Source organism: Equus asinus, chromosome 9 (genome assembly GCF_041296235.1).
Source record: "Equus asinus isolate D_3611 breed Donkey chromosome 9, EquAss-T2T_v2, whole genome shotgun sequence".
NCBI classification, from domain to species: Eukaryota; Metazoa; Chordata; class Mammalia; order Perissodactyla; family Equidae; genus Equus; species Equus asinus.
This window is the reverse complement of record NC_091798.1, coordinates 40,003,167-40,027,657: the sequence shown is the minus strand read 5'-3', so window position 1 is coordinate 40,027,657 and position 24,491 is coordinate 40,003,167. Positions and strand designations below refer to the sequence as shown.

General features: G+C 54.1%; 1 protein-coding gene across 7 annotated transcripts in view; it reads right to left on the bottom strand.

Moving 5' to 3' along the window:
• The window catches only part of NRG2 (neuregulin 2), a 249,421-nt gene that overhangs the window by 12,273 nt on the left and 212,657 nt on the right, over positions 1–24,491 (bottom strand). For 5 of the 7 annotated variants that reach the window (XR_011505800.1, XM_070517290.1, XM_070517291.1 and 2 more), the window contains 4 exons: positions 20,995–21,113; positions 12,505–12,625; positions 5,957–6,015; positions 730–753 (listed from right to left, as the gene is read on the bottom strand). Coding sequence is in view for 6 of the 7 variants with exons in the window: in XM_070517290.1 (XP_070373391.1) it covers positions 730–753; positions 5,957–6,015; positions 12,505–12,625; positions 20,995–21,113 (323 nt within the window). In the remaining variant the exon portion in view is untranslated. Of the gene's footprint in view, positions 1–729; positions 754–5,956; positions 6,016–6,389; positions 6,467–12,504; positions 12,626–20,994; positions 21,114–24,491 lie in introns of all 7 variants that reach the window. The other 2 variants (XM_044780744.2, XM_044780742.2) reach the window with 2 other exon arrangements.

Here is a 24,491-nt window from a genome sequence, read left to right as displayed (position 1 = left end):
CAACCCCTCAAGGTCCCCTCCTGCCCAAGGCGTCGGCCAGGGGCCAGAGGGCAGAGCGAGAGGGAGGTAAGCTTCTGAGCTGGGGGGCAGGAGGGCAGGCACCAAAGGCCAGCCCACCTCAGACCCTTGCTGGTCTTGCCCATAGACGAACACATGTGCCATCATGGGGACAGATCACGGAGAGAGTGACAGCCTCAAGCAGATGGCAAAGCCTGGCAGACAGACACAGGGCAGGGGGCAGAGACAAATAGGCATTTGTAGCCAGCCAGCCTGATGCAGAATGAAAAGCAATGGAAATGGAAATGGGAAAAGGAAGGAGGATTAGAGTCAAATTGAAAGGGATGCCTCTCTGCACAACTCTCCGAACCAGGAGGACACCGGCTCTCCCAGGGGCCTGTCTCTTATCTGGCCTGCCCACTGGGCTGCACACAGCTCAGGAGGCCTCTCCCCTCTGAGGCCTCCTAGGGATGGACCCCAGGCAAGGGGGCGCTACTGTACACTGGGGGCACACTCCGAACACTAGCGTACCCTGCTGTTCACAAGCTTCTCTTGTTTCCCCCAAAGCAACATAGTTTATGATAAGACATCTGGATGGGGCCAGGGGAGATTTTTGGAATCATCCCTTTTCCATTTTTTGGAAAGGAAACCAAGCATCCAGCACACATGGTGTCAGAGGCTGTGGAGAGGGGCTGTGTGGATGGTGCAGACTGATACATAGAGGCTCCGTACCCTTTAGTTCAAATCCAAGGTGCTCTGGCAGTGCAGAAGAGAGGAGGGTCAGAGAGGGGAAGGGATGGAGGGAGAGATACAGATAGAGACAGATGGGGGAGGGGAGGCGGGAGAGAGAGAGAGAAACGTTGGTCAGGACTCTTCAGACACCAGCAGCCAGCCTGTGAGGTGAAAGCAGGTTAGTGGTGTCCCCTCCCGGCCTTCTGAGCCCCTTCCCTGGCACCCAGTCCCCAAAAGCCCCTGAGAGGGGTGGAGAGAGGAAATGTTAGGATCAGCAGGCAGGGCAGGTTCTTTAGAGATGAGCTGTGGGGTTAGTACCTGGTGGGGAGGCAGAGGCGCAAGAGTCAGTTGGCAAATGTCCCCAGGGAGGAAAGGTGAGTGGGGGCGGGGGTTGGAGGAGTCCCCTTTCTCCCTCTCCCAGCTCCAGGGCCAGGCCTTCAGCACTCTCAAGCCCCACCTGGAGACAGCTTGCCCAGCCCCAAGTTCATTCATGGGGCCCTTTTTTTCTGATCAGAATGAGGGCACAGGCTACCCAGACTGGCTCCTTGTCCCTGTCCCCCTGGCGCCCCTACAGGCCTAGCTGGCTTGCCCATCCACCAGAAGCCTGGGCATGGAGATGCAGAGTTTATGGGGAGCAGGAGTAGGGAGGAGAGGAGGCTCCAGGTGGCAGGTCACTACTCCACTTGACACCTCCAACACCCAAGAGGCCTACAGGGGCTAGGCCTCAGGGTCCAAGACTAATTTCACTACTTAGAGAAGCAAGCTGCAACTCAGAGAAAGAGGCGAGTGGGTTCACTTGTGGAACACCTGTGCCCCTTACATGGTGGACCAAGTGAAGTGGGATCATGTGGTAAATGTATGATTTCAGGGCCCTGCGAGGTGGACACCCATGCCATCAAAGGGTTAGATGAAAGGGCCCTGCCCAAGGGTCATTCTGTCACAGACCTGCTCTGTGAGCCGGAGTGCACCTAGCCTATCTGGCTCTCAGTCTCGTCTCTGTGAATTGGGGATGGGGCCTGGCCATGGCATCTCTGGGAGGTCTGTACCTGGCCGTGCTTCAGAATCATCTAGATCAATGGAATCAGGCTCTGGGGTGGGAGTCCAGAAATTTCAGCAGTGCTTTTGAAAAGCTCACCTACCATTCTAATGTAGCAGCTGGCACCTGTTGGCAGGCCTGGAGTCTCAGTTTTGTCCCTAATTTGCTGTGTGGATGTGTGCACGTCATAATCTCTGTATCCTCATCTGTGAAAAGTGCCTGCACACAGTGAGAGGACGATGGGAGCAGGCCGGGACAGCATGAGGCTCAGTGCATGTGCAAGGGCCCTGGGCTGGCCAGCTCAGATTCGCCCACTCCAAGGCCTTCCCACATACACAGGAAGCTTGCCTAGATCCAGGGGGAGGTGAAATTGTGTTCTGATGTTCTCATCTCCTGCAGAGGTAGGAGAACATGGGGGATATCGCAGGAAGTCCTGTGCATTATCCATCCCTGGATCTCTCTTCTGCTTCCTGATAGGGATTCCAGAGGGTTCTGCAGGACAGTAGGGCGGCTTCGGACCAGGGACCAAGATGGCTCTGACTGAAACAGCCTTGAGGAAGATCCTGGGGCTCTGACCCCCAGTTCCATGCAGAGACCACACCCCCGAAGCATAAACTCAGCCCTTCCAAACACAAGCCCTCTGTGCATTCCTGTTAAACATGGGGATGGGAGTGATCTTGAACGTGATTTCTCTGCAGTCTTATTCTCACTGCTTGGAGGCAGGAGTCACCAAAGGCACAATGAGGTCACTCCTCTCCCAGGGCCTCCCACGGCTGGCCAGCTGGGCTAAGTGAACAGTACAAAGTTGACAAACTCAAAGGGTCCTTGGGGCAACTCTCACTGAGTTAATCCTGTGGCCCCAGGGACCCTCCAGGTAGCTCGAGAGAGCTCACATCATTTGGTTATCCAGCCATGCTCCTCTGAGAGAGAAAAGCCCAGCTTGACCATAGCACCCGTGCACTAAGAGGACTGTGGTTCATAGAGCTAGTCTGGGCCTCACTTTTGATTATTGTTGTATTAGGTGAGGCAGCTGGGGCCCAGTGGTGCTAGGACACTTACCCAAGGTCACACAGCAAATTAGAAGGCAGAAGGGAGACTGGAGGCCAGGTCTCCAGGCTCTTGGGGCTAAGTCAGGCCATGGTTATTCTTGCCTGTTAAATCTCTGGGCAGGCCTGACTGGCTATTCCTGAGAACAGTGACCATCTGGAGAAGTGAGCAGGGCTCCCAAAGCCATTTAAAAATTTTATTCTGCATCATTCCTCTCACAACCAAGTAGCAACAGTAGCTTCTGGGGCTCCTGTCTGGCCTGCCCTTTGAGTCAAAGGCCAGTACTGTTTTGGGTGGACTGGTGGTGGCTGGCAGGACTGGTGACGTCACTGTGGGCTTGACCTTGCTTCCCTCTCTCTGGGGGTGAATTCTGAGGGGCCTGTAGCTATGTCTGTTCCAGCAAAGAAAACAGTCTCCCACTCATCATGTTCACTGGCTGCCACTCAGCCAGGATGGAGCGGCATCACTGAATCACAGACAGGTCCTATTGGGCATAAATTTGCATATTGACCAGTAACCATGGCAACCTGATGCTGGACTCCCAACAGGATGAGGCTTACCAGACAATATGCAAAGTCTTCATCCTGGACATGTCCTGTGATACACAGGGGTCTGGACAAGGAGGCCATGAGGTGGGCCCCAGAGCACATGCTTCTGTGTTTGTGCAAATGTGTGCAGGTGTGAGCAAATGTGTGCGTCTTTGCACATGTGTATGTGCTTGTGTGTTTGTGTGTATGTCTGCAGGTGTGTGTGCTCTTTTACAGGGGAGTATATAGATGCACAAGTTTTGACTCTTGGGAAGTAGAGGGGCGGTCAGTGGAAGGAGAAGCCTCAAAGTGCTATTGTGGCCACAGGCTCTGTTTCTGTGAGTTCTGCTTAAAGATAACCTGGTCCAGAGGCTGTCTGGGCAGAGGGGCAAGACCAGACACTTTGCTCAGGATGTGCCAGGAGTCAGCCTCCAGGGGACTGATGCTGGCCCTCCTGTCCCCACCCTCATTCCAGCTGTAGCTGAGAGAGGTGCCACTCTGCATTGCAACAACAGTGGCAGGCTCTCTGCTAAGCCCTTCATATGAATCACTTCATTTCATCCGCACAGCAGCCCTGCAGGCATAAACGTTATCCCCCTTTTACAGATGAGAAAACAAACTCAGTGAGGTTACATGAGGCCCCAGAATTAGCACAGCAGTTGGCATTTTTATTGAGGTCTATCTGAATCCAAAGCTTGAACATTGAAGCTAGCACTTTTTCACTACCTTTTCAATAATTATCTGATGGAGCAGTGCAAGAAGTGCTCTGGGCCAAGTGCTTGAAGACTATAAATCCTTCACCAACAGCAATGATCCTGATAACACTAGGCAGGAAGGCCTGGGGCTGGATTTCCAGGCTCTTTTCTGGGTTCCTGGGGCCCTGCTGACGCTCCCAGCAGATCTCAGCTGAAAGCTGAAGCAGCCCAGCTGGCAGAGAAGCTTGGACAGTGGCCGAGTTCCGAAGGCTCTGCTGCTTTGCTCTGATCAGCATGGGCCGGGACTCCCTGTCCAGAACAGTCCCATAAGCCAGGGAGGCTCTGGGCCTTTCTCCCCTGGTCCTCAGCCTCGGCCTGGCTGCTCTACTCTCTTCTAAGGCCCCTCCTGACCTACGGTCATCAGTGCGGCTGGATCTGACTCTGCGATTCTTCCGGAGCCTGGGCTCTGGAGAATTCTGTTGGGCCACATGCCCTGCCCTCAGGCTCTGTTCTTATCCCCACAGTCTTCCTCCCTGGCCTCCAAGTGAAGGGGCTGGGGGAGAGCGCTGCCTCCCACACTCTGTTAGGATAGTTGACCAGCCCCCACCTCCCTGGGGCCTCTACTTTCCTTTCCAAGTCTTGGCTTCCAGGCTGGGGGTGGGGGTGGGGCGGGAGGTGAGAGTGGGGGTGGGGTGGGAGGTGAGAGTAGGGGTGGGAGTGGTGGCAATTTCTAGGATTTGTGCTGTGGCCTGAGTTGGACTGGGAAGGCTCATTTCTCCACCCTGAGACCCAAACCCCCAAACCCCTTTTCTCCAAGGGCTACCTACATGGTCCCCTGGGTCCCACCCTTGGCCTCTCCTGGAGTTCCGCCTCTTCATGCCCACGCACCATCACTCTGGTTCCTAACTCCTCATGGGACCCAGCTGTCCTCCCTGGAGAGAAGGAGGCCGGGGGTGGGCCGAGCAGGGGCCTAGTGTGCTCTGGAGGATGGGCGACAGGATCCCGCCTTGCAGGCCAACGGACTACTGGGCCCCAGACGGAGTCCGTGGCCTTCCTATGGCTTTTTGTTTTGCTCCACCTCCACCTGGTGGCACTTAAAGGAACTGCTCCCAGCCCAAATAAACACTCCACTATTATGGCCTCATCCTTTGGCCGCAGGGCTCACATTTTTTTTCAGCAAATTGTGCAAATCAGAAAGCTCCAACCTCAGAAGTGGAAGAAAGGAAGGGAATGAAGTCCTGGATGGGGACTCAGCCGAGAGAGGGCCTGGAGAGAGTCACCAATCATCCCGGATTCCTCATTCCCTCTATCTTTTAGCATCTGCAGCCACCCCCTTTGAACCTCCCAATCCTGTAGCCACATAAAGGTCTCCAGTCTCTGGCCTGTATGGAAACCACTGTCCTGGGGCCTGTTCTCCCTCAGTCCCCCTTCCCCACTTTTCCCTATCACCCAAAACCAAACCAAAACAAACTCTGGCCAGACCCGAAGGCAGGCTTTCTGAGAACTTGTTTCTTTCTCAAACACACCAGCACACACTTGCACACACTCACTGCCTGGCCCCATTGGCAGCCTGACATCCTCAACTAGGCCTTCAGAGGCAGGAGAGTGCTCTGCAAATGGTTCTTGCCATTCTGGCCGGGCTGCCTGACCCCAGGAGGGGTGAAGAGGCCCGAGCGTGGCTCGGCTGGCTGCAGAGAGAATTCAGCATGCCTGAGCCCAGGCAGCACAGCGACGTTTGAGGCAGGGGTGGCAGGGGGTGTATCGGTCTCCTCCGCACAGGCTTCTGGTGAGCACTGAGGACTGAGAGGAGCCCAGGACACGCCCACGTCCCCACCTAGTCTCTCTAAGCAAGGCCCCATCCCTCCCGCAGGGGGAGACTGCCAGTCACCAGGGAAGAAAAGAAATAGAAGAAAGAGACATACTGGAGAAGTTGACCATTGCGAACTGCTGACACCTGTCCCCGGTGTATCCCACAGGACACCTACCAAAAGAAAGAAAACCAGAAAGAGAGAGCCAGGATAGCAAGACGCAGGCATCGCCACACCCCGGCACGGGCTCCTGCCAATGCCAGCTGGGCTCCTGGCCACCGTTACCATTTGTACTGGCCTTGCCACTAGCCCCTTACCTGCAGCCCTGAACTTTAAACCCAAGGATTAGGCCAAAAATGAAAAACAAAGCAAAACAAAACAAAACAAAAGAACTAACAAACCAAAATACAAAAAAGAAAAGAGAAACAAAACAAAACAGCCAAAGATCAAAACAACCAACACCCCTGGCCCTACGCCCTACATCGGGGGGACTGCACCCGGAAGCTTTCTAAGGAGCGGGGACTCGTGTTTGTATCTTCAAACATACTTTGCTTAGGATCTGGCATGTACAATCGCAAAGGCAGTTTCTCCAAACATCTCTGTCCGAAGAATCCGTTTGGACATCTGGAGAAGGAAAAGGGGAAAAATCACAGAACAAACTGGCATCATCCACGAGGCTCAGGTTAGAAATCAAAGTGCACAGTGATGAGTGAGAAACCCGAGTCGGGCGCTGGGGCACACTCGTCCTGAAGGGGCTGCAGTCAGGGCCGGGGGAAGGCTCGGAATCTCCCTCAAAATCTCTCTAACAGATGTGGCTCCGGGGTGGTGGGGGCAGGTGGGGGGTGGGGAGGAGAATGATTTGGGGAAGTGGGTGGAGGAATTGGGGACTTATTGCCTAATTGTCCTAATGGTTGTGGAGACTGCCCCTGTAATCTGCCTGAGGCCCCATGAAGCCCGAACTGTAGCTCCTTGGTGCCAGGCAGGGTGCAGGGAGCCTTCTAGAACCCCAAGTTCTAGGGAGCCACTCCTTCTGGGTCTCACCAAAGGATTCTCTCTAGGGCCTTGGGCAGGTTTTGTCATCCATGAAACAGCCCCCAGGAAGCTCAAAGGAGAACTCTGGAATGCTGTTCCCAGACTGTGTGCCCACGACAAAAGGGACCTTGGAGAGTCTCATCTGTTCTCTCAAAGGGGGTTCTGTGGCCAAATAAATTTAGGAAATCCATTCCCAGGCTTCCTTGTAGAGTTGCAGTGCATGCTGGCATAGGAAAGGCTATGAAAAGTTTTGCAGGCAGGAAGAGCTGAACTTTCTATTGTGTCCCAAATTTATTTGACCATGGAAGTTGTTTTCTGAGGAACCCTTGTGAATATGGTTTGGGGAAGGCTGCCCTAGAGCAATATACATAGGAAAAGCTTAGTGGGGAACAGGTGAGGCTGGAGGAGCCAGAATCACCAGCATTCCAAAGCTGGTCTGCCAAGGCTAGGTGCGGGGCATCTGGTCTCAGGTAGCAAGAACCCCAACAGGGGCTGGAGCAGGCTCCCTGGGGACCCTGCAGCCTTTTCCATGTCAGGGCCTACTGGCTGCCTGGGACACCTGCTCTTTCCCCATGACCTGCTCCTCTATCACTGCTTGGCTCTGGTGGGAGCACATTCTCCCACGTTGCCTCCTCTATAGCTGCAAAGCACCGCCCCCTCCCATCTCCCTGACCTTGTCCTTATCCCCAAGGTACACTTCCTTCTGTTCTCTGGCTGCCACTGTCTCCTCAAGTGAGCCCCTCACTTGCAGATTTCTGGGAGACATGCCCAGCCCTGCACTCTATTCTGAACCCTGGCAGAACCAGATACCTAAGGGAAGCTTATGGACAGGGCCAGACTGACCCTTCCACCCTGCTACTGAAGGATGCATCTATGCTGCCTCTGCCTCTTTTTCCTTTGGAAATTAGGTAAGCCCATCACCAGCGTCCCCTGAATAAAAGGCCACTGTTCACCATTAATCAGTAGACTTCCTCAGAGGTGACTGTACTCTGCCTCTGAGCATTCTAATGCATTCCAACCATCAGCAGCTGCTTGAGCAGATAGGGCGTAGTGGCCAGTGGCTGTGATAGAGACACTCACGAAAACCCTGTGGCCCCCAATCTAGCCTGGAGGATTGGGAGTGGCTGGTGAGCAGACAGCTGGAATTTCTCTGGGTCTTGATGGCCTCTCTCTCAAGGGAGGCGGGAGGCTGGTCCTTGCGGTGGTGGCAGTGTGTGCAGGTATGCCTGGCCAGTGGGTGGTGGTGGAGGGCTGGGAAGTGTGTCTGGAGAAGGTGGGGGGGCTGTAAATGAAGGTGATTCATGCTCATCCTGTTGAACAGGGTGGCTCGGAGGAGGAGGCTACCACCTTGTCAATGCATCCTTCTCTGATCCCTAGCCTTCATCCCCACTCATCCCAGCCCAGGAAAATGGAGGTAGTGACTAAGACTTCCCAACCAGCTTCAGTCAGGCTCAGCTCTTCTTCCTCAGCTCTCGGAAACTAATGTCCTCTTGGGATGGGGACTAGAGGGGGAGATGTGAATTTACGAGAAGCAACACTTTTAGGGGTGAAGGATAAAGACCCAGGAAGTTGCCAAAATGACTCTTGGAATCCGCAAAGGAATAAGAAAGAGATTTGACTGTGTCCAATGTCTGAGATTAGCCCGGCTCTTGGAGACAGGGAAAACTTGTGTGTGTATGTGTGTGTGTGTGTGTGTAAGAGAGAGAATGGGGGAGTACAGGGGCAGGGGGGGACAAAGAGGAGACTGATTCCCACTGCTGACAGTTAGGGATACTGTCCCATGGCTCTTGGAGACGGATAATAACTAAGCAGATCCCTGCAACCCTAATCCCACAGCCAGCCTGCACTACCCTGACAGTATCCTCATATCTTTTATGGCCACTGAGCTGCACAACTCCTGGTGGCGCTTTAGACACGGATTACAACGTGAACACGTCCCCTGGAGTTGTGCAGTATGGTCCTAACCTTCCTGCTCTGAGAAAGTATGGTCCCCACTGGTTGAACAAAAGAAAAGGCAGTGGGGGATGAGCACAGCATGGGGGTGGGAGGACTGATACCCCATGCTGTTCTTGGGGTGCTGGCTCCTTCCAGGGGGCTCCTGGATGCTCCTGGTCTTTCCTTAGCCTTGCTTCTTGAGGATGAGCCATGTCCAGAAGGCTGGGGCTTCCCTAGAGAAGGCTCTGTGGGTGGGCCTCCTGCCACTCTACCCTGCATCCAGGACCAGGAAATAGGGTACAGGCTGTCAACCAGGAGTGGGTCTGAACTCAGTGTGGGTGGCTGGCTGGTAGTGGATGGGTTCCCACTCAAATAGGGATTGACCCTCTGAGTTTCAGGGGCACAGGGGACAGATTAGAAGGAGGGGCAGGTAATAGCCTTCCCAGTCCTTCCCCCTAAGTCATCAGCTGTGACTAGTGGAAGGTCTGTGCCCAGGGCTGGAGAAGAGCAGGGGTGAGAGAGGGGCAGAGAGGAGAGCCCTTGGGCTGCATCTGGGGTGACAAAGAGGTTGGGACTCTGCCTCCCTGTTTTCCCACCCAACCTCATGGGCCTCAGTTTCTCCTTTTGGTAGCCTGGGGATAATGCCATGTGTGCTGCCCTCACCCAGGAGAGGGGGAGGATGAAGGATGAGGTGTGCCCCGGGCACTGGAGGGAGTGAAGAGTCTCTGGCCTCATGAGGGTGGGGGTGGAGGTGTGGAGAGGATGAGCAGGCAGATGGGTATGGGATGGGGGAATCACCTGAACATGGGTGGGGTGGGGGGAGCAGAAGGGATGGGGGGATGAGCTGATGGGAAAGGGAGGCATGCCACTGGTATGTGCACAGGGCTAGAAAGAGAGTCTTGTTCTGTCATCATCCCCTGAACCAGTCCCCGAGAGTCACGCACCAACCGTGCTCTACAAAAACACTGAGAGAAGAGGAGAAAGCAGCAGGAGGAAGTGCGGAGGCCCCCGTCTGGCCCAGACAGGAGACGGTCACCTTGATTTGGACCCCCGTTTTCAAATCCCCCTAAATTTTCATTTTTAAAACAAAATTCAGTATCAGTGACACTGTTTCTTTTGGCTCTGAATTCCAGAAAAACAGGAGGGACGGAGTGTGCCTGCTTTCCACCACTCCCTGCAGGGCTCTGAACCAATACACAACAACAAGTGTCAGAAAACCAGGAAGGAAAACTGATTTTTATAGAAACTGGAATGAAACTGATCAGTCTAGTTTCATTATCCAAGCTAAGCGGAAATGCAAAAAAATCAAAATAAAAAGTAAACAAACAGCACAAATGGTAAGACGTGAGTTCCGTTTCCTAAGTTCTTTCCTTTTTATTCCATTCAGGTGTCATCAGGAACTCCATAAGGCCTGCCCCCCTTCCCACCCGGCTCACCCGCCCCCAGAATGGCCTCAGGGTTCTGCCCTGCCCCCCTCCCCCCTGCCCTTCTCCAGCACAGCTCTGAGGACCTGCCCTCCTGACCGCAATCCCCGCCAGGGACGCCCCTCTCCCCTGAGGGCTCAGGGAGTCAGGGAAGGTGGTTCCAGGAGCCCTCGCTGGGGCTGACCCAGGGTGGGTTGAGATGGGGAGGTGGGGGTTCTGGGTACCAAGTTCAAGTTCTAAGCAGCGATACCATTTGCCCTGGTGGAGGAGGGGAAATAGGACACCATCTTCACGATGGTTCAGGCTCCTGCCCTCTGCTCCTCTCAGATTTAGCTGGGTGGGACCCAGAGGGTCCTAGGGGTACAGCCTTGCTGGCAGGACCCTCTGGGAGCCCACGTAGCTCATCACTCCCCTGCCACACTACACTCCAGCACTGGAGCCCTGAGCCCCATGGCCCTCCTCAGCCCTGGCACCTGCCCTGGGTGGCTGAAACCCTCCCTGCCTGGAGCTGGGGCTGATTTCAGTAACAACGCTGGATCCCTTCAAGGTTCTGGGGTCCAAGGGGCTAGGGAGGAGGAGAGGCCTGGCATGTGTGTGTTGTGGGGGGGACAAGAAGAGGGTAGTGCAGGGCTGGGCTGTCTCTGTGAGGGATTCCAGAACCATTATGAGTTTCTATAGATCTATTCCAAAGAGCTCAGAGCATTTGCAAGGCTAGAATGTTCCTCAGGGTCTGTAGCACTAACGTGGCTGCCTCCTAGAGGCAGAAGGCGGGAAAGGATGAGGGGCTGAGTCCAGGCTGAGAACTTCCCTGGGGCCTGCTGTTGTTGCTGGGACTGTCCTTCGAGATCCAGGATGGGGGAAGCCAGGAAGGGGATGGCAGCATGTGGAGGGTGGGGCTGGGGAGGAAGCCAGCAAAGGAGGCCAGCTGGGGCACGAGGCACAGATCTGCCTGGCAGTTCAGGCCCAACGAGCCCAGCGCCGAGGGGAAAGTGTGCAGCAGGCATCATGGCCCCTCATCATCACATGGTGAAGGGGGGAGGGTGTCTTTGAAAGTCCCAGCCAAGGCTGTAATCGGGAGGGAGAGCAGGAGAGCCGAGAAGTGCTGAATCTGACCTTGTCTGTGGGGAGGGCAAACACATCTCTCTGAATCTCCATCAATACTCTAATACCTTGGCCCAGATGCCATGGGAATGGGGCAGCTTTGGCACCTTGCCAGCCCCCAGGCTTGGGCTGCTTTGAAAACACAAAGTTGTCAACTAGGCCCCCCTCCCACTTCTCCTCGGGATCCAGCCAGAACCTATGCTACCCTCACCAAGCTCCCCCCACTCCCTCGTCCATCCACCGGAGAATCTGTCAGTGGGCACTGTGGGCCCAGCTGCCCACAAGATCTGGCTGGCCCTGAACAAGCCCTCCCTGATTACTAGGGTCCCACCTGCCCTGTTTGCTAAGGGGAGAGGGTGGTTCTAAGCTCCTGGGAGTTCCTGCTGGGGCAGCCAGGCCTGGCTGGAGAGCAGGCTTGGGCCTTGGGGGAGGCAGAGAAGCCACAACTTGAGCTTCTACTCAACCCTGACCTCCCCCATTGGGCCACACCCAGAGCAGCGTCCTTGCTGGTGCCCCTTCACCCCATAGGGAGGGGCTAGGGGCTGAAGTGGCACAGGCAGCAGCCAGGGCATATCTGGACGCTGGGGTCTTGCCGGGCAGGAAGAGCAGCCAGGTCTTGAGGCGAGTACTGGGGGCAGAGCCCTCTTCTCCCCTCAAGGCTATAAGAGCAGCCCTCAGCTACCAAAGGCTTTGGGATCTGTGTGCTGCCTGACCTGCCAGGCTCCTCACTGATGGGGGACACACACCCTGGCCCCTCTCTGGGAAATGTTCATCAGAACAGTTTGGAGAGTTGCTGAGAGATGGGGAGGGGAAGAGAGAGAGAGAGGGAGAGAGAGAGAGAGAGAAACAGAGAGAGCGCACCCAGTGCCCAGTGCCTGGGCATAGACTGGCATCCCCATCTCCCTAAAAGGTGCTGGTGAAGGGTGGACATCAGGAGATGGGGTGGGTAGGGGCCTTGGAAACTGAGATTGCAGAAGCCCTGAGCCCTTCAGAGCTTACATCTCCCTATGTTCCAGAAAAGAGCTAGGAAGTGGTACGAACTTCCCTGTCTACACCCCTTGGGGACCCCTGTCAGTGGCTTGAAGCCCAATTTTCCTGGAGCCCTCCACTTCTGCCCCAGCCTCTCTCACCCTACTCTTGCCCCCACGCCCGCCCCCACTGGCCACTTACTTGCAGGAGAGTTGGTTGATGCCCTCGATGTAGTAGCAGACGCCTCCATTGACACAATAGGACTTGGCTGTCTCGTTGCACTTCCGGGCATGCCCCGACCAGGAGGACAGAGTGGTGCTCACTGGAGGTATGAGAGACATGTGCCAGTGACCCACTGAGACCTCCTCTGGGCCCCAGGAATCACCTCCTTCATGGCCCTTCATGGCTCATCTCAAAGCTGGAAGATCAGAAACTGCAGAAATGGCTGGGGAGGGAAGGTCTGCTGGTCCCTCCCAGTCACCAACAAGGCAAAGGGGAGGCCACTGTGAGCTCTGACCATCTGCCCGGCACCATGCAGCACCCACACTCTGGGAAAACCTCCAAAGGCTAGGAAGATTTCCTTTTTTTGGAGGAGGTGAGAGGCTCGCAGAAACTGCTCCCTCTCCTGGAATAAGGGTCCCCTCGGCCCCTTCCCGCCTGCCTTTCTGGGGGCTTCACTGCAGGTGGATGAGATGCCACTTTTTTATGTGGGGAACAAAGTTACGGGGTGCAGGGAGGAGCCAGCTTCATCATCTGCACTGCTCAGGCTCTCACGATGGCCAAGGGGGTGGCTGAAAGGGAGCTGAGCTTTGAGAGGAATGGCACCTTTTGGACACTGTCATTTTCTAAGATCTAGGGAGATGTGGGGAGAACCCTAGCTTCCATCTCTTTCCCCGTTGTCCCAGGGAGGGACAAGCCTCTCAGGAATGCGACTAAGCCCACTATGTCTGTCTCTATAAGCATCCAGGGTCTCCATTATGTCCACCCTTGCCAGGCAGCCCCCTCTTCCCACCACCTCCCAACACCAGCTGCAGTCACTGGAGGAAGCCTCCAGGCCTTGGACAGCCCAGGATACAAATCCTGGGCTTCAGGTTGCTGGGGAGGAGACGGGCTGGGGACGGCTATGATGTGAAAATTAGGTGAGAGCAAGACATGGCTTTAAGGCTGCTTACCCAGACTGCACATCTGATTGATCAGATTCATTTGATAAATGAAAACAGCTAAAGCCCTCCTCCCCAGGGGATGGCATCCAGAAAGCTGGTTTCAGATGAGAATTCTTGCCCCAAATGTCAGTTTTTACCTGTAAGCTAACTTCCTAGGCTGGTATCCTGACTGGGCAGTCAGAAATGGGTTCTGTGCCTCCCTCGGCCTGTGGGACATAGGGGCCTCTCACCCCCATCCAGCAGTGGCCTCCTGACTGAGGTGGCCCATCCTACCTTGGCTGGTCCTGTCTCCTCAGCGGTATTGAGTCTCTAGCACCCCCCGCAGTAATGGGGCGTGACAGGAGGAGGAAGAGGGCAGGCACTTGGCGCCCTCAGTGTTTAGACATGTGGGGAGACAGATGGAGCGCGGGGACTGGGAGTGTATACACAGCTCTGCCTCTGTATATGTCTGAGGAGCTTGCTGATAAAACCCAGCGGGCAGGGCCAGCTCCCACCTTCCGATCCACATTATGCCTGCTGCTGGTCTGGCATCCTTGAGCCCCATCCCTGCTGAGGTCTCCCATCTGCGCTCAACCCCACACCCAACTGGGACCCACATGCTGGCTGGGAGAGGAGGCCTCTCGCTGGTCTCCGATCCACTTCTGGGTCAGTGAGACCCACAGAATTAAGAAAGGGACAGAGAAGAGAAATAGCTGAGGTGACCACACCTGCGAGTTGTAAAATCCCACTGCTGGGAGGACCCTAGAGGTTGTCCTGCCCTTCAGTTACATTGTCAAGGAGGAGTGAGGAAAGGAAGCAGTGAAGTGCCTGTCCAGTGTCACATGTGTGTTGTGACAAGGTCTCAGGACTCCTTCTGCCTGGTTGAGCATTCTGGCCAGCCACCTGGTCCTTCGTGGAAGAACACGTTAACACCAAGGATTGACATAAGAAGATGAATGCAAACATGATGGGGACCACAGGACTTGGTCCTCTCATGGGCCTTGGCTAAGCCAGAGAAATCTTGGCTTGGACCTGCCAGGCCCAGTTTGGCTCCCACTGCAGTCACAAGTGGCAGAGCCTGCCCATTGCTGTGCTGAGTGAGCAGCGGATAGCAGCGAGGATGGTGGCAGGGACCACGGCTGCAGACCTGGGCCTGTCCGCAAGCATGTCTGTGCTCACTGAGGCCTTGGGAGGCAGTGGATGACTCCTGAGGGAAGATGGGGCCCCAGCTGGGATGTACTGGCTTGGGCTGCCAGAACCATGTCATCATGGGGACAAGGCTGGGGCCCTAGAAAGGCAAAAAAGGAGCGCAATGAGGGAGCCAGTCACGGGGGTGGGATGCTGGGGGAGGAAGTGACCTCAGGTCCTTCCATCTCAGAAAGAAGTACCTCGAGGCCACCCCTCTGTGATGGCCGGGCCTTCCCAAGTCACTGCAGACCAACTTTGCTGGTGGTGAAGGCCCATGCCAGGAAGATTTCCACACTGAAGATGTGCATTCATACTGTTCCAGCACACGTGGGCTCCCAAGGCAACACTCTACACTCCCTTGTCAGTGTAACCGTATTCACTGTGTTCTCCCGTGTGGGGAAGTGAAGATGACATGTGGACTCCAAATTGGAGAGTCTGGTTGCTCCCTTGACACCTCCACTGGGATGACTCCAAGCCACCCCAAACTCAGCTCTTAATCATCTGCTCCAGCCACCTGCTTCTCAAGTCTTGCCCATCTCAGTGACTGAATGGCACAAACCAAAGGCTGAGAGGCATCTTTGATTTCTCGTCCTCCTTTGTTCCCCCCAGCCTTCCATCACTGAGGGCTGCCTATCTCCTTCCTCATGGGGCTCCATCCATGTCTCATTACCACCTCCCTAGCCCAGGCTGCCATGCTCTCTTTCTTGGATGGCCACAGTAGCCTCCTCACTGGTCTTTCTGCCTTCATTCTTGCCTTCATCTCCAACTTTTTTGTTTTGCAGCTGCCAAAGTGATCTTTAAAACATATAAATTGATCGATCACTTGCATTATCAACACCCTCCAATGGCTTCCACTTGCACTCAGACTAAAGTCCCCTGACTCTTCCCCATGTCTAACCCGGGCCTCACCACCTCTCCTGCTTCATGTCCTGTCCCTCTCTTGCAGTATACTGAGACTACACCAGCTTAGTCCAGCTCCTCTAACAAGTCAGGTGACCTCCTGTCCAGGACTTTGACAATATCAGTGTCTCAGGGAGGCTGTTCAGGCTCCTCTCATACTCTTCTTCTTAGCTTCGTATACTTCATGTACTTGTAGTACTTATTCTAACATAATTAAACAACTAGTTGTACAATTAGCCCCTCCACTCGAATGTAAGGTCCATTTGGGCAGGAGCCATGTCTATCTCATTAACCCCTGAACTCCAATGTCTAGCATACTGCTTGACATACAATAGGTGCTTAGCAAATATTTATAAATATTTGAAATGAGCAAATGAACATCTGATTCTTTTTACTACAATCCCAGGGGCTGGGCGGGTCTCCTTGGCTGGTGATGAGATCTTTTCTGTACATTAAAGCATTATCTCCTATTAAATGTAAATATTCCTGGGACGTCATTAGAGAAATGAAAATCAAAACCACAGTGAAATACTACTTCACATCCACGAGGATAGCTATAATCAAAAAGATGGATAATAACAAGTGGTGGTGAAGATGTGGAGAAATTGGAACCCTCATACATTGCTGGAGGGAATGTAAAATGGTGCACCCACTTTGGAACACAGTCTGGTAGTTTCTTTAAAAATTAAACAAAGAGTTACTATATGACCCAGTAATTCCACTCCTACACAGATACCCAAGAGAACTGAAAATATATGTCCACACAAACGCTTGTATATGAATGTTCATATCAGCATTATTTATAATAGTCAAAAAGTGGGAACAACCTGAATGACCCAACAAACCAAAGTGATGAACGGATAAACAAAATGTGGTATAGCCATACAAAGGAATATTATTCAGCCACAAAAAGGAATGAAATACTGATACATGCTACGACGTGGATGAACTTTAAAAATATACATTTTAGTGGAAGAAGCCAGTCATGAAAGGCCACAGACTGTATGATTCTATTTATATGAAATGTCCAGAATAGGTAAATCCATAGAGGCAGAAATCAGATTAGTGGTTGCCAGGGGCTGGGGGGAGGGAGAAATGGGGAGTTATTGCTGATGGTTACGGAGTTTCTTTTCAAGGTAATGAAAAAGTTTTGGAATTAGTGGTGATGTTTTTACAACTTTGTGAATATTCTAAAAACTGCTGAATTGTATATTTTAAAAAGGGTGAATTTCATGGTATGTCTTAAATTATAACTCAAAAAATTTGATTTTAAAAAATGCCTGGGAGGGGTAATCCCAGTAAGCCTTTATCAGCCATTAGTGTCTAGGTGTGAGTGAGTTTATCAGGGCCCTGAGAGTGAGAACGGGCCAGGAGGGGCCCTGGTGCTAAAGAGATGCTCTCTTTCCTGCCAGCTACAGCCACGGCTTTTCCCCCTTGCTTATGGAGAAAACCTCTGTTTATTTTTCAAGGCCCAGATCAAGTGTCTCTTCATCCATCAAGGCATACCTCCCACCCACCTGGCATGCCCCCTTTCCCCTTGGCAGAGTTGTGCATCCTTCCTCTTCAGTTGTTAGAACAGGCAGATGCTCTGAGTTCAGCTTTTAGCTTCTGCTGTTTGAGAGACTTCATTGGGAGCCAAGGCTGTGACTCCTCAGAACTCAGAACAGGGTCTTGCTGAATAAGGCCTTGCTGAACGCGTGAGAGAGAGTGCATGTGTGTGTATGTGCCTGTGTGCATGTGTATCTGACTAAACAGCTGGGCTTTTTAGGTCCCAGGTAAGGGACTGGCCCTCCAGGGCCTCCAGAAGCCCTCTCCAGGGCCTCCACGATCCTGTGACTCCCCTGGTCAAACCTGCCTGCCCTCTGGGGCAAAGCCAGGCCCAGCTCAACATCTTGGGACCGGTAGAGCCACCCTGGGACATTCCCAAGCTCTCTTTCACTTGGGGATGTGGCAGCTGGTTTCTCTAACTCAGAAGCGGGTTGGACCAAGTTAACTGTTATGTTAAAAGCATTAAAACCTTCTGGCCAACTCCTCCTCCTCCGGCCAACTCTGGAAAGCGGTCTTCTGTGACCTGATAAAGCTGTGACTGCAAGAAGGGTCTGCTGTGATTTGAGGAAGGAGTATTGGGCTCCACGGGAACAGAGCTACAGTAGGCAGCCAAGAGCCACAGTGCTGCCCCTTGAGGAGCCACTGTTCCTTGCCAGCCCTCCCATGCCCTCTTCTGGCTGCCCCGCCCCTGTAACTCTGGCTTCCCTGGGGCGGGGACAGGCCAAGTCAACCCACCTTGGGATGAGTCAGAGGGGGGCAGGCACAGCTGCCCACTACCTGCCCTCCACTCCCTCCCCAGGGTGTGGCTGCTGCAGGTCTTCTGGGTTCCATGGGTAAACAAGGAGCCTGGGCATCTCTGCCTGGGAAAATGGCCCCTGTGGGGCCTCCTGGTCCCTTGCAGTGGCCCTGCTTACCTCCCCACATCAAGGGTAAGCTCTTGCCTGCCATGGACTGAAAAGGGCATCTGAAGAGGTGTGTATTGTCTGTGTGAGTGGTGGTGGTGGTGGCTGGGTGCACAGGATGTCAGCCTCAGGCTCAAACTCAGAATCCCGGAATTTTAGGGGGAAGGGGCTAAGAGATCATCTAGCTCAGCCTCTAGGGGAAAACAGACTAGAGAGGTGGAGTAACTCACCCAGCGTTGCACGACAGAGCTGGGATGAGACCAAAGTTCTGGACTCTTTCCACCACCCTCTCCTGCTGCTCTCCTGCCAGGCTGGAGGGACAAGAGGCGAGGAGACCTGTGGGAAGCCCCCAGGGCCCAGCTCAAAGCTCCACTGTCTGGTTCCCTAACTGGACAGAGCATGGTTCTGCTGAGGGCTGACAGGAGCCCATGTGTGGGGTGTGGCTGCAGCTCATCTGAGGGGTCTCATAACTGCCCCCAGCCTCAGGCCCCAAGTCTTATGCAGGATAGAGGGCACTACTGTGGTTTCTGCATGGCGGCCCTTCCCTCTTCTTCTGCTAATAGCACCCCTCGAGGGAGGGTCCCCATGTAGTTCTGGCAGGGCCATCACTCACAGTCTTCTGCCTCTCAATAACCCCCCTGCACACACACAGAACTGGCAAGGATGGCACCCCATCCCCCTGAGCACAGTAACTGAGCCAAGCAGGGCACATGGCCTAAGCAGGGTCAATCAGAATCCATCCTCATGATTGTATGAATAGACACAGAGACATGGGTCATGGGCTGGGATGATGGAAACCTGGAGTTGTCTGAGGCCATGGCCTCCCTTTCCCAATCCATTCCCCAAACATGAGAGAAGCCCACTTGATAGTTGGAGAGAATGAGGCCAACACATACTGGGAGAGTGTTCTGACCCATACTCTGATTTCTTGGACTGTCTCATGTCTAGGGCCGGCTCTACCTTTGGACTTCTCAGTTTCATAAACAAACAAATAGATTCCTTAAGGTAGTCTTAAGTTGGGTTTTTGTCAGTTCTAACCAGAAAGTCTTGAATAATAAAACAGGAAACCTCAAATCCAAAGTGGATCTCAGAATGTCTGCCCACTATGGCTGGAGACAGCAGGTGCCGGCCCCTTGGCATGGTCCAGTTTCAGGTTGGGAGGAGGAGGGGGGCCCAGGTACCCCCACTACAACCATGCCCAGGCTGGGGATGAGGGAGTCAGTAAAGGCCTGGGAGCAGGTTATAAGTGCTTTTATTTACCAAGTGCCTACCAAGAACCAGGCACTATGCAAGGCCCTGAGGCCACAGTGGTAAACAGGCTAGATATAGCCCCATGGAGCTCATGGTCTCAGTGTTTGCCAACTACTTTTACATTGGATAGCTCTATCATTAATTAGCTGTTTGACTTTGGGCAGAATATTTAACCTCTCCGAACTTCAGTCTCATAATTTATAAACTACACCATAGGCTTGAGTAAGGGCTCAAGAGATAATGTGCAGCCCAGCACAGAGCATGCTCTCAGTAAATACTGGCTATTATTGTAACTGCTGGGGACAAGGCATCATCCCTGTTCTTCCCACTTCTGGGCTCACCATTGCACTGGGGCGGTCATACCCGCAGAGAAAGCTCAGCAACAGTATAAGAGTTGAAGAATGATCTCACGGAATTCAAGAGATACACAAAACCATGGTTGGCCAACAAGTGGTCCAGGAGTGGGGCCCGAGCAGGGAGTGATACTGCAGTGGGTAGAAGGGAGGAAAGAAGCCTGGGCCAGATTGGTGAGAGCTGGGCTGTGGGACAAAGTCCTTGTTCTGTGGCTCCATGGGTGGGGACATGACAGGATAAATGAATCTTAATAGATCCTTACTCTGGTTCAGGTGAGTAGGGATGAAACCTGGGCCAGGGTTGCCCCTGAGGTGGAGTTGGAATAGAAGAGACAGGTGGGAGAAAGATCCAGAAAGAAGACTGATCAGGACTTAGAAACTCCAGACCTATTAGATACAGTGGCAAGGGAGATGGAGGAGCCTGAGAGCCTGGGAGAACAGGAGGATCCGTCACAATACAGGACAGACAGGGTCTGAGCCAGGTTTTCCTCTGAGGGTCCTAGGGCAGCGAATGTTCCAAGTTCTTACACAGCACTGGGCTTAGGGAGACTGCAAGGCTGTCTGGTGGAAATATGGGTGGGCAGAGACACACACAGGATTAGACTCTGGGAGGGGCTGGACTAGAAGTGAACCCCAATAACCAGGTAGCCAAATGGTGTGCTCAGTCTGTGGGTGTCAGGAGGAAGAAACAGACTCGTGGGGTCTGGAGTACTTGGGCTAGAGTGGAGGGGGTGCAGCCTGAGGATAGGCAGCTTCAGCAGCTTCCCAGTCAAGGGAAGCAACCAGGCACCAACAGGACAGGCCAGCAGGAAGGGGGTTGCCAGGCTGAAGCTAGAGCCGCCACTGTCGAGAGGGGAAGCTAAGGTGCTGGGAGCTCCTGACTTTGCAAGTCTTCAAGGGAGACCTGTGGGGAGGGGCCTGCCATCCCTGAACAGAGGCTGCTCCCAGGGGCCCAAGGCACCCAAGCCTCCCACCCATGGTCCTGTGGAGACGGCTGCCTGCAGTCGGGTACCCAGCAAAGCAACAGGCAACAGGTAGTCGGCTCGCACATGCCCCAGGCCTGCCTCTCCCTGGAGCCCCGCTCCTGGCAGCCCAGCCTCCCATAATTGTCTTCTAAAAATATCCTTCCCCCACCCCCACCTCTTGATTTCAAAATATTTAGTTTTCAGGGTATTTCAAATAAGAGCTGGCGGCTCTTCCAGGCCCAGATAACAAAGCTAAACATTTATGCTTCGACTGCATTTCTCTGAATCGGCCCAGATCTCGGGGCTTGATATGGCAGCAGCAGAAGGGAGGGGAGTCAAGTGCAAGATGGATCATGTGAGGGCCTCTTGAGGGCTGGGGGGCAACTGGCCCGACCCATTGAACCCCTCTAGGACCCCTGCCTTCATTTGAGGGACCACCTACCGCTGTTGACGTGGAGCCGGCCCCGGACTGTGTCCTTCCCCAGGATGTTCTCCGCCTCGCAGACATATTCCCCAGCATCCTCCACCTTCACCTTGTTGAACTGTAGTCGTGAGTTCTTTCTGGTTAGGGAGGGGACAAGCGGGGGAGAGGCGTGAGATAGGGCTTAGGCTGGCTGTGGCTTCCCAGCGGTCACCCGGCGGTCACCTCTCCTGGCAGAGCTACAATGGCTGTGCAGGGTGGATGGGAAGTAGATTCTCTCCGACCAGCCATTTCTGGCGTCCAGGTGGAATTCTGAGTCCCTGGAGCTGGAGGGAGACCTGGGCACTCAGGAGAACACAGGGCGGGGCTAGTGGCTACACACACGTTCTAATCTATAATCCCCACATTCACTTTTCCATGGCTGGACCTTCTTTGTAACCATTTGTCTGGGGAAGGAAAGTATGGCCCCTTAGGAAGTTACATGGCTACCTCCTTCCTCTGTTTCAGTGCCACTGTCCCATTCCCAGTGTCCCCCATCCCCCAACAGAGAAGCCACTGGCTCACCAGCTACCTCAGCCTTCTCTTAGAAGTGGCAGCCTGTCACTCTAGATATGCAAGGCCTATTCCCAGGTACCTGGGAAAGCCTATGTTCTAACAGATTCCCATGCCAACTGTGCCCAGCCTCCCAGTCCCAACCTCTTCCCTGCCTTCATGTCAGCCCTGACACTAGGGGCACTCTGTGGCCTCTCCAAGAGATTCTGCATCATTCACTCATTCATTCAACAAATGCTTACTGAGAGCCTTCTGTGTGCTGGGAGCCTGAACACCTCAGGGAACAAAAAGATCCTAACCCTTGTGGACTGACTCGGCCCTCACGGCTAATCCATAGGTGGACAGGGAAGTAGAGACGGGAAAACTGAGTCCTAGAAAGGCTTCTGGACTTGTCCAAGGGCACCTGGTGAGGCAAAGGCAGAGGTGGAAGGGGAGCTGAAGTTGATGAGGACATGGGCCCCTCAGCAGCTCAGAGACTATCTCCTGGAGCCTGACGCTGGGGCTAGGCCCCTCCATGGAGGCCTTCGCACCCAATCTCTGCCTGCCGAGAGCTGTGGGGCCAGGCCTGGGCAGGGACTCCAGCGCTATGTGTGACTTCAGGGCACCTGGCCCTCATTCTCCTCTTCCTTCTGAAGGCCCTGCCAAACCTCTCCTTCCTTTCCGGAGTTTCCCTGTACCTTCCCTGGGGTGCCTGGGCTCTGCAGGGTCTATTCACACTTCCCAAGCCTCGTTCTGCCCCAGTGCTCTCCAGGGGCTGTCTGAGCTCTGGATAAAGCCTGGGACCCCAACCTGGGCCCCGGGGGGAAACAAGAAGTAGAATGAAAATTTCTTTACCTGATATAACCTCCTCCTCTTTTTAATACCCAATTAAAACACCAGATTGCCATAATGGTGGAACAGGAGGTAGGGCTGCCACTGCCCTGAGCCCAGGGATGTGAAACAGCCATAAAGCTGATGGGGGAAGGAGGACAGGGGAGGTGAGTGGAGAGGCTGGGTCAGGGGTCAAGGAGATGGCAAACCGACCCACATCCCTATCAGGGCTGTGCTTTGGGTACCTGTCTCCTGGGCTCCACTTCTGTCTCTAGAGGTAGGCCTCTTTCCAGACAGCCTCACTCCAAGATACCCCAAGCAAGGGTCCATAAGGTTGTCTTGACAATAGGTCCTGTTGCTGTGGTAATGTCCTCATCAATTTACAGTGATAGCTTCCTGAATCCCCCCCACCCTTCCCGAGTCAAGCTGGTCTCTGTCTCCTCGGCTTGGTGCCTGCCTACAACGCTCTTCTGTCAATTCAAGTTTGTTCCCTTCATTAAACAGAGCCTTTGGAGGCTCCTCTGGCTAAGACAGCCTCTCCTTCCTGGCTTGAGCCTAATTAGATGCCACAAAACCCGGCTGCCCCAGGACCAAGCTTCTCTCCCTTCCCGGTCACCAGCTCTTCCGACACTAGCTGAGCAAAGTAAAGGGGTCACCTGAAGGTTGCAGGGTCAAGGTGCAGGGGACAGAGAGACAGAACCTACTTGTCACCCACAGCTAAATTCAAAGGGGCTTCCCTTACATGACATCATATGTAGCAAGACAGGCAGAGCTAGGCTCACACGATATATGAAGGGATAGAAGCTAGAACTGGAAGGAAGGGCTTCCCACATGAAGGTAGGTCAGACTTATGGAAAGGAGACCCAGAGCTCGGGGAGAGCCCTTCGCCTTTGAGGAACCAGAAAGAAGCAAAGGAACAGAAACACTGATCCCTAGGTATGCTGGTTGTGGGCATCTGGTTTGCCAGCTGTGTGATGATCTGGACAGTTCCAGGGAGGTGGGCCCCAGACTTGCATAGGAGGCACTGGGGTCCTATGGGTCTCTCAGGCCCTAAAGGAGCGGGAGCAGCTACATTCTCTTCTCCTCTCTCCTAGCTCCAGTCAGAAGCCCCAAGGACTCAGGACTCTCTTCCGCCTTCCTGGCAGGCTTGGTGCCCCCTTGCCACGCTGACCCAGGCCTGCCCCTGCAGTGGTGGCCCCTCCCCTCCTTCCTCAGCCAGTTTTCTGCTGGCAGGGACAGGATCTGGGAGGCTACATCCTCCACCCGTCCGCACACTTTCCTCAGTGTCTACCTCCCGTTGCCTGCCTGAGGGGCCTGTCCCAGCCTGCCCCTCATAAATAAGGGAACATGTGGTTCTCAGTGGAGGGCCCCATGCCCAGGGCTCGGTAGGGGTAGTTTTCTCCTGATACACGAAGGCTTGGTGGAGCATCCGCCGGGGAGTGGGTCTCTGCATGCCAAGCGTGATGTCAAGACAGAGTGTGGCCTGGACAGACAGAGTGCTAGGGGGGCCAGAGAGCACGCTGAAGCATGGGCAGAATAAAAGAGAAGATTCTGCCAGAAAGGAGATTTGTGCCCCTACCCCTGGCCCCCATGGCAGGTGAAGCATGTGTGTGGAGGTGGTGGTCCTCTCTGTGTCACAACAAGGGAATCAGAAGTTCACAGGGAATCAAAAGTTCCCTATCATGGTCCACTTCCCCACCCCATCAACTCACTGCTGGGAGCCCAGGGGCAGGATGGGTGGAGCAAGGAAGTTTCAGAAATGCAGCAGATGGGACAGGACCCTGACAGGAAGGGGGCATGGGGCATACTTCAGGCTCTTAGGGGTCCCCACTACCCAGGAGGAGAAGATCTGCCAGGCCCTGTTTCTGGACTAGGTGACTCACTTGTCAGATGAAACTGAGCTGTGACCAGGAAAGTAACTTGCTCAAAGCCTTGGTCAACCCAAAGGGCGACCTGCTCAGTCCTAGTGTCATTCTCCACCCAGGAGAGGAGAGCTAGTCCTGCGGGATTCTCATCAATTCAACCCTGAATGTGGATCTCTTCTGCCAGGCCATACAGGAGAGAAGGGTGTGTATGGGGTGGGGAGGGCAGACTTTGAGGCTCTCTCATGCTAAAAGGAGAGACAGCCCCTCAACAATGCAATGAAACCGTGTCTA